This window comes from Morus notabilis, unplaced genomic scaffold (genome assembly GCF_000414095.1).
Source record: "Morus notabilis unplaced genomic scaffold, ASM41409v2 Scaffold156, whole genome shotgun sequence".
In the NCBI taxonomy this organism is placed as follows: Eukaryota; Viridiplantae; Streptophyta; class Magnoliopsida; order Rosales; family Moraceae; genus Morus; species Morus notabilis.
In genome coordinates this window covers 175,383-184,324 of record NW_010361538.1, presented here as the reverse complement: position 1 = coordinate 184,324, position 8,942 = coordinate 175,383, and the positions used below count along the sequence as shown (strand labels likewise).

Here is an 8,942-nt window from a genome sequence, read left to right as displayed (position 1 = left end):
ATCATCAGAGTATATCAAAATCACATTAACATAAAAAAAAAAAATACAAATACATATGTGACAAGATTCAATGATTTTACAATATGAAACTACATATGGTTAATGAAATAATTTTTTATACCTACTATAAAATTCTGAGAATGTTGCTTCCTAGTATTTTGTAAGAAAAAATGAAATCCATTCTAAATTCTTAGACACATAAAGGTAAAAATTCCATATAAATATCGAACTGAAACATAATATACATAATATATATATATATATATTTCATAATTCTCTTCCTTAAGATTGAAAAGATATCAAATATGTCTTTCTACAGATATTATACCTCTCGAGATGATAATCGTGTCACCAACGCTTAAGCTAGTCACACTCCTTTGATTCTTAAGAATGTTTTGGTTGAATAATTTGCCGTATTTTATTAAGGTCTCGTTCGTTTCGCTGATTCGAATTTAAAATTTGAGTTTTGTTACAGTAAAAAGTTCTCACAAACAGTCACATCTAACTTTTTTACTACAATAAAAAACTCTCACATAAAATCACATCTCAATTTAAATTTTAAACTCAAATCAGTAAAATGAACGAGCACTTTGCATGATTTATCAAAGTGATTAATGTAATCATCACTTTCCTTTGGAAGAAAAAAAAAAAAAAGAAAAGAAAGATTGAAGATTGAAGGAGCGCGTGGTGAAGCACGAGCCTTTTCCCTCGCACCAAAAGTCCGAAGCGTTCTACACACACAGCAACATCAGTGGTAGTCTACACTATTCACAGTCACAGGCTTTAAACTGAAACCATCCACTCCACATACACCACTATATAAAGGCTTTTTGGCTTTATGTTTTCCCTTCTCTCTCTTATTTTTCTCTCACTCTCTCTCTTCTCTCACTTTTGGCGGCTCTAAGAATTTCGAAGCTCTAGCTCCTCCTAGAAACCCTAATTTCCTTCCACCCCTCGTCGATACACCTATATCTACATCTATATCGGTTCGTTTTCTCTTTTCCGAGTGTGAATAACGGAGGTTGGATTGGGACTGACCTCGGAGAAGGCGGCAATGGAGGCCCCCGTAGGGCAAAAGTCTCAGAAACTGCACGAGTTTGCTTTGGCCTCGGTATCTGACCTCGCTCCGTCTTCGTCTTCTTCTGACGTTGCTTCGTCTTCGCCGCCGGCGATTGCTCGGTTCGGCGCCGATTGCGGAATACCGGAGCTCCGGTTTAATATGGAGTGCGCTTCGGGCGCTGTCGTGAATGTTGATCTCCGAACGGCTAAGGTTTGTTTCCATTTGTTTTTCTGCGGATTAGATTTTCGTTGTTTGTTTGATTGCCGAGAAAGTGAAGGAAAATGGAAAAATGATAAGGAAGCAGAAAGTGAGCTCAGATCTCTAAGAATCTTGTGGTTGCGAGGAACTTGTTTGGTTGCATTTTGTGAATTCTGAGAAAGTTGATGAATAGACAACAAAACGAAATTGGAAATGATATATAATGTTTTTAGCATTGTAAAAGTAAGAAGAAATTTATCTGGAGCTGAGCGATCATTTTTGTTAGTGCTTAGTTATTTACTTTCTTTTTAGGTTTTAAGATTCAGTTCAAAATTATGATAATTAACTTGTTATATTTATGCTTTTTCTTTAGTAATTTACTTCGATGAGCTTTAAAATATTCATTACTTGCGTAATGGGGCATGAATGACCACTTCAAAGATTGTAATACGTTTTAATTTGTGTATTTTGTTGCTCAGCTATTCAAGTTAGGCCCTGTTAGCTCGGTTTGCATATTTAGAGCGTCTGATATCAGCAAAGAGGTAAGGTGTTTTGAGAATATTATTTCTGCACTCTTTTCTAAGAGAACTTCTTTCAAAAATTCGGGAGTACTATAGATGATCTGCTAATTTATTTGTAGTTAATGAATGTTGTACGGTTGTTGAGGACTGAAAGTCCTAATAGATAATATATTTCATTTCTTATTAACTAGAAGTATTCGAGAGGGGTGACTATTCGGTTTAGAAGTGAGGAAGATAGCACGGCCTTCCATTATGCATTTGAGCAACTGAAGAAGGACTGTGTTATTCAAGGTGCTATTTTAGAACTTTATGAAGATCTTATATTCCGTGTTTAAGTTGATTATTTAGATAGGCTAACTCATATAAAACAGAGAATTCTAGTTGTTATGTAGTAACTTGGTTCAAATATATAAATAGGTTTTGCATTTAGCTTTAGGAGGATTGGTATATGAAGATCCTTCAGTTTTGTATAATTAGTGCAAATGTGAAAGATGGCATTGTAATGAAGACATAAGACATTTGACATAGTTTTTCTCCTCCGCCTGTCTATGGTTTCCTTATATTGCGTTGGTTAAAGAATGATATCTGCCTTTTTATTTATTCCTGCCTTTGTATTTTCTCTTGCAGAAGCACAATTAGCAAATGGAGCTCCATCAGCTTCTAAATGCAAGTTTGATGATAAAATAGAACCGTCTTCTGCTAAAATGTATTTCCATTACTATGGACAACTGCTACATCAGCAAAACATGCTACAGGATTATGTTAGGACAGGTAATCTAATTGGGCTGTTATGTTCTTTTTTTTTTTTTTTGGATCTTGCATTATGTATGTTCTGTTAATTCATAAAGGTTACCTAATATTCAAAATGTAAATTGCTGTTGAAGAAAATTTTTAAGGTTTCTTCTTAAATAATTTGGTACATTTTGCTGCCTGTTTAACAATGTGTTGGTCTAAGTAGAAATATTGCATTATCTGAGTCCTGAAATGAACATTGATCCATAACGTCAGTTTACTATGCTATTCACATTTTCCCAGGCACGTATTATGCTGCTGTTATTGAAAACCGTGCTGATTTTTTTGGACGTGTGGTGGTTGATGTTGGTGCTGGCAGTGGTATCTTGTCGTTATTTGCTGCTCAGGTGGACTTTGTTCTCTGACCAAGTTGCGTGTAATAAGAATTTTTGGCTCTTGAGAGTAGATAAATTTGGTGCGTATGTTTACCTCTTGATTTATTATCAGTTTCTTTTGCTCTTATTAGGCTGGGGCAAAGCATGTTTATGCTGTGGAAGCATCTGAAATGGCAGAATATGCGCGCAAACTAATTGCTGGAAATCCAGCATTGAGCCAGAGAATAACGGTGAGACTCTTTCCAAGTTTAGTTTTATTGCCATATCGGTGAATTGTGTTGGTTCTGTTGGCTTTAAGGTTATTTATTGCTTATCTTTTCTATTTGCTGGTCAATATGTATGTGTATAAAACTTAGGTGGTCAAAGGTAAAGTTGAGGAGGTTGAACTACCAGAGAAAGCAGATATTCTTATATCAGAGCCAATGGGTAAGACTTTTCATCCTTGCCTTTTGTTTTGCTTTGCTTTATTGTTTTAATTGTTATATTTTTTTGTTTTTTTTTATTTTTATTTTAATCCCGGGTTTAGTAATGTTTTAAACTAACCTTGCTTTTGTGGGATGATAATAATTTGTTTCTCTATTTATTTTTGTTTTGCCCTCCTACTTTCTGTTTCTTAATCATGTTTCCTTTGCTTATAAACTTCTAACATACAGAGAGACCATGTCATCATCCGTATCTCAAGTGTTTGGATTAATCATAACCTTGATTCTCCCTGAACTGCTTATTTTCAAATGACATCCACAATGTTCAATTTTGTTTGAAAATTTTCTTATAATGTAATCCTTTCAACAATTTTTGCGTTGAACCCACCAATACTTGTAACTTTTGGTTATCTAGACCATTAGATTCTCTGGACCGCTCATTTTCAAATGACATCCACAATTTTCCCATAGACCCCGTCAAATGTTTGTCACTACTATTTACAATGATACTATCAAGATAGATACATTGATCAAGTGAACTGTTGTATGTTTAAGTTCTACTAATTTTTGTGGAAGCTAAGTGAGCTTATTTATTTGTTTATATTCTTGGGTTGGCTTTTAGGCACCTTATTAGTCAATGAGAGAATGCTAGAGTCCTATGTGATTGCAAGAGATCGGTTCCTTGTCCCAAATGGAAAAATGTTTCCTACAGTTGGAAGGTAATTTTACCCTTCTAAACATTGTGGTTTACGCTAAGATTATGCTTTTCTCATGGACTAGTCAACGTGGACTAATAATATTGACTTGGAACTAGTATAGCATAATTAGCACTGTGTGTGTACATATGCAATGGATGTTTCTAAATGTTTCAATTTTCTTTGGAAAATGTTTTCGAAGGTAATACTATCCTTGAAAACATTTTATTTTGCAATATACTGGTTCTAGCATGATATGAATCCCACCTCAAGCCTCAAGGTTATGCTTTTCTTATGGACTAGTCAACATGGACTAATAAAATTGACTTGCAATAGTATAAGCATCACTACTGCTGTGTACGTATTCAATGAATATTTCTAAATATTGCAATTTTCTTGCTTTGGTTGTTTTATCATTATGCTGTCAAGGAACATTCCGCTAGCACCTCTTATCAGACTTGTATCCTACCTGTATTCTTATAAAACTACTCTATTTTATACAATGATATGTGAGCAGTATATTTGGCATCATAAATTTTGGAATTTGTTGTTTGGACTTGCATGCCTTTTCATCCAAGTAGACAGTTTTTGTTGTCAAGTGTTTCTGTGACTATATTTGAAGTCTTTGCTATGCAACAAAAATCCTAAGAACCTGCGCTGGTAACTTTTTTCGCCTTATGTTTGTAATTTTTATTTCAACTTTTCAAGTATAAGGTTTGTATCTTTTACTGCCTTCTGATGGTTTGGTGTTTGTCTTGTGTACTTAGGCATGTGAATTGTTATATCTGTTACTTTTCAGTTCTCATGATTTTAAATTGATTACTTGTGTAGGATACACATGGCACCTTTCAGTGATGAATATTTATTTGTTGAAATTGCAAATAAGGTGCGTATATATCTGCATGTAGTTTTTCCTAGGGAAATAGTAGGAAAAATTACTTGGATATAGTGTGTTAATAGATAATATCTAACTTACGCATGGATGGAGAAACAGAAAAAGAAAGCTGTATATTTGAGTTTGAAATTTTAACAAATAGGCTATGGTGTTTGTTAAACCCCCTTCCTCAAAAGCATTGCATATAATTTCAAGTTGACTTCACGTTGCAATTAAGATTACACAAATTGTTTAGTATGATGAGTGTCCGGTGTCGTAGTGTTACTATTGAAGTATGAAATATAATTTCGAGATGACTTCACCTTGCAATTAAGCTTACACAAATTGTTCAGTGTGATGAGTGTCCTTTAGTATTGAAGTATCAAATATTCATGTTAGTATAAAATTTTCTTTACGCTTAGAATCAACATTCAGCTGGCTAATTTATTCTTGTTATTTATGAACAGGCCCTTTTCTGGCAGCAGCAGAATTATTATGGCGTTGATTTGACAGCCTTGCATGGATCGGCATTTCAGGGATATTTTTCACAGGTCCCTATTACTATTGTTCAATGTATTTTAATAGGCTGGAAAGGAAAACCTTGATATCTAATTTAACCTTTTTAAGCATTAGACGTCTGTATTGCTTAGTTTTCATTGCTGTCTTGCTAAAGCTTTTGTTCTCGGGGTTCTCTTAACAGCCTGTGGTAGATGCTTTTGATCCAAGATTTTTGGTGGCTCCTTCAATATCTCATGTGATAGACTTCACTAAAGTCGAGGTATAAGTGTATTATTTGACAATTTTACTTGAAATTTTGTTTACTGTCTCGTTTAGTTTTTAGTACATTGACACTTAAATCAACCACTTTTAATTTATTCCGCAGGAAGAAGATTTATATGAAATCGATGTACCACTGCGATTTATAGCCTCTGTTGGCACTAGAGTGCATGGGCTGGCATGCTGGTTTGACGTTTTATTCAATGGGAGGTAATAATCTGATCTTGGTCAATGAATCTCTCGCATCCTAGGTGGTGTCATATTTTCTTTTTTCCTCCCACACTTTTTTTTAGGTCATTAGTTGATTCCTTAAATGTTTCCCAACTGCTTAATCCTCAGCACTGTTCAAAGGTGGCTTACCACCGCCCCTGGTGCACCGACAACTCACTGGTACCAGTTACGCTGTGTTCTCTCTCAGCCAATTTACGTTATGGCCGGACAAGAAATTACAGGACGCCTCCGCATGGTTGCCCATGATGCTCAAAGCTATACCATATATCTAACACTGTCAGGTTGTCTTCATATACTTTGCCAAGTATTGGCCGAGTTTTGTGGTTTAACAGTTTACTAACAAGTTATCTTTTCTGACAGCTAAAATGTGGGGCCCCGGTGCCGAACAAGGAGGGATACTTCAAACATCATCTTGCAAACTTGATTTGAAAGAACCGTACTATAGAATGTCCCAACCACAAGCTTATGCACTGGCCCAAGATCAGCAACCGAACCAGCTAATACAAACACAGGTACTATTCGCTAACCCCTAGGGCTATTTATGATAAAGCTGAACCAAATATAGCTCTGTTCTCTCTCTGCGCTACAAGTTACCATATTCAGTTGTAGGAATTAGAGAAATTTCCATGCAAAACGAAGGAAAAAACTGGGGCCGTGTTTAAAATTGATCCCGTTTTTGTTTCACGTTTTTTGAGAAAGAAAAAATGAAAACGTTTCTAAAATGACGTTTGGCGTAATAAAGACAAAAAACGGAAATGAAAACGATTTTTTGGTTTAGTGTAAAATGAGAGAAATGAAAAACGACTTTTAGTCGTTTTCATTTTTTGTTTTTATTTTCTCCTCTCTCGAGCAAAAAGAAAGAGAGATATTAATGGGTTTTTTTATACTGAAAACAATCTCTTAATAAAACTTCTAAAACGCATTTTTTAAAATGATTTTGTTTGAAATTGAAAACGTTTTCATTTTCATTTTCATACAAAAATTAAAATCATTTTGGAACGAATTTCAAACGCACTCTGGAATTTGGGCCCCTCAAAATATTGAAACGAGTAGACATCTTTGTGCTAGTGAATGCTTTTGCGTCCATACATATCATGATATAGATTTTCATCACTAGTTAAAATATATGTTATATAAAATATATGTTATATAGATAATTATATGTGTGTGTGTGTGTGTGTTTTATAGTCCATTGTTTACTTATGCTTGCGTTTGTTTATGTTGTCGTCGCGTATTTTTTATTGTTTCCAGGATATACCCATTCAATCGCAGGATTTAGATGACATTGAATTGCTTGCACAACCATCTCCAAGTTCAGGTGCACAGCTTAACACATTGAATGGATAATGTTCTTTTTTTATTTAAGATCTTTGATGGAATCTTTTCTCTCTCTCTCTCTCTCTATCTCTCTTCTTCTTCTTTTTTTTTTTTTTTTTTTTTTTTTTTTTTTTTTTTTTTAACATGTTGCATCTTGGTTGTAACATAAACCTTTTTCAAATGCGAGGAAGTTCATTATTACTCCTCGGTTATTTAGGGTCAATCCCTGTAAATTATGACTTAGTTTATTATTTTGAGTGATTGGTGCAAAAATTCTGAGGGTCTTTCTGGCATCGCGTGCTAAAGCTGTTATCCGATGCACAACCTTTTTTTTTTTTAAATTGAATAGGTAGAATGTACATATCGTGACATAAACGACAGCACGCTCGTGAAACGTAATTTACAAAAGAATCTAAAAACTTGACTACCTTCGTTTTGGTTTGTTAGTTTAAATTTTATTGATTTGAATTTTTTTATTTGAACAAAAAAATTCAAACTGTGATTAAATTGTAGTTTAAATTAGCGTTTAGACGTGCAGTTAAAATTTTAATTTGAATAAGAAATAAAATTTAAATTTGTGTTTGATAGGTGTGAAAAGTAGAGAGCACTTTTTTATTGTTCAAAAATAATTTTAATGCTTTAGCTTAAGAAGAGAGTTAAATTCTAAGTTAAACAGTTTGATTAAGTTCAAATGGAGATTATAATTCGAATTGTGTGCTTATGAAACAAGAATTTAAATTATATTTATTGTTTGAATTGAGTTGAATTAAATTAAATCAGTGAAACAAATAGGGTCTATAAAAAAAAGTTAGCAAAATCACCTATTAATTTTTATGTCGAAAGAACCCTTCGGCTTTTGCAAACTAAAATTTTGAAAGATTATTTCACTAATAAAGCTTTTTTATTAAGTCTTTTTAACCAAGTGCTAGTATGTTAATTGTTGAAGACAAGTAAAATAGCAAACGCCAAGTCGCTGTCATGTTATGCTACCATTTTCAAACTTCAAAAACGACATGCAGTTTTAGAATGAGAAGCTACAAACATCTAAACGATGTGGGGGTACTTGCGTTTTCAATTTAGCTGATTCTTGAAATGATTTTAGAAGCATTTAGTTTATTGCACTGAACGAGCAAGGGCAACTTAATAAATGTCCACTTTTTAGGGACAAACAACCATGAGGTTATTTTGTTCCTTTTTTTTTTTGGGCACCCACACGCTCTTAGTATAAAGTTATTCAATTTAATCATCGTGCTAAAATGATTTATATATTTAATGCGGATAAACATTGAATATGTTAACATAATATCGTATAAAATTATTCAAATTAATCATCGTGCTAAAAATTATTCAATTTACGCATCGTGCTAAAAATTTTGAAAACGACGACCTTCCACAAACGGCGGTAATATGTAAAATCACTGTCGTTTTACAACTGGAAAAAGTATTTGATACCTAAAGACGACATTCTTACAAACCGAAATAATTTTTTTCCAGACGACGCAAATGAGATTTTTTTTCAAATCGACAATAATGGAAAAGAGCTGAAAACATTTCACAAAATGACAACGATGAAACACTAACGACGGCATGAAAAAATAAATAAAACTACGTAAAATGACAAGAAAATTAAAAAAAGTCGGAATTTATATCAGAAAGGAGAATATATCCTAATGAACGACAATAAACAGATTTTTTTAGAAAATAAAAATCTAAATACAAA

At 33.5% G+C, this 8,942-nt stretch overlaps 1 protein-coding gene across 2 annotated transcripts; it reads left to right on the top strand.

The window, feature by feature from the left end:
• Positions 1–867: 867 nt before the first annotated feature.
• Positions 868–7,316, top strand: LOC21406286 (probable histone-arginine methyltransferase 1.4). Of its 2 annotated transcripts, none has more exons than XM_024166855.1 (15): positions 868–1,270; positions 1,738–1,800; positions 1,974–2,070; positions 2,407–2,550; positions 2,815–2,918; positions 3,038–3,136; positions 3,263–3,332; positions 3,951–4,047; positions 4,855–4,909; positions 5,365–5,448; positions 5,598–5,675; positions 5,781–5,884; positions 6,014–6,186; positions 6,266–6,417; positions 7,157–7,316. In XM_024166855.1, the coding sequence occupies exons 1-15, from the start codon at positions 1,055–1,057 to the stop codon at positions 7,250–7,252; spliced, it is 1,632 nt and encodes a 543-aa protein (XP_024022623.1). In that variant the 5' UTR covers positions 868–1,054; the 3' UTR covers positions 7,253–7,316. The 2 variants fall into 2 exon arrangements, with proteins under 2 accessions (XP_024022623.1, XP_010098279.1); XM_010099977.2 differs by having other exon boundaries at positions 1,971–2,070.
• Positions 7,317–8,942: the final 1,626 nt, after the last annotated feature.

What these genes read in the sequence shown, in the direction of transcription:
- LOC21406286 (XM_010099977.2), top strand. Translation starts at nt 1,055, where the DNA reads ATGGAGGCCCCCGTAGGGCAAAAGTCTCAGAAACTGCACGAGTTTGCT. An exon ending in TTGTTGAAATTGCAAATAAG is followed by an intron (nt 4,910 to 5,364) that starts GTGCGTATATAT and finishes ATTTATGAACAG; the next exon opens with GCCCTTTTCTGGCAGCAGCA. An exon ending in TTCAGGGATATTTTTCACAG is followed by an intron (nt 5,449 to 5,597) that starts GTCCCTATTACT and finishes TTCTCTTAACAG; the next exon opens with CCTGTGGTAGATGCTTTTGA.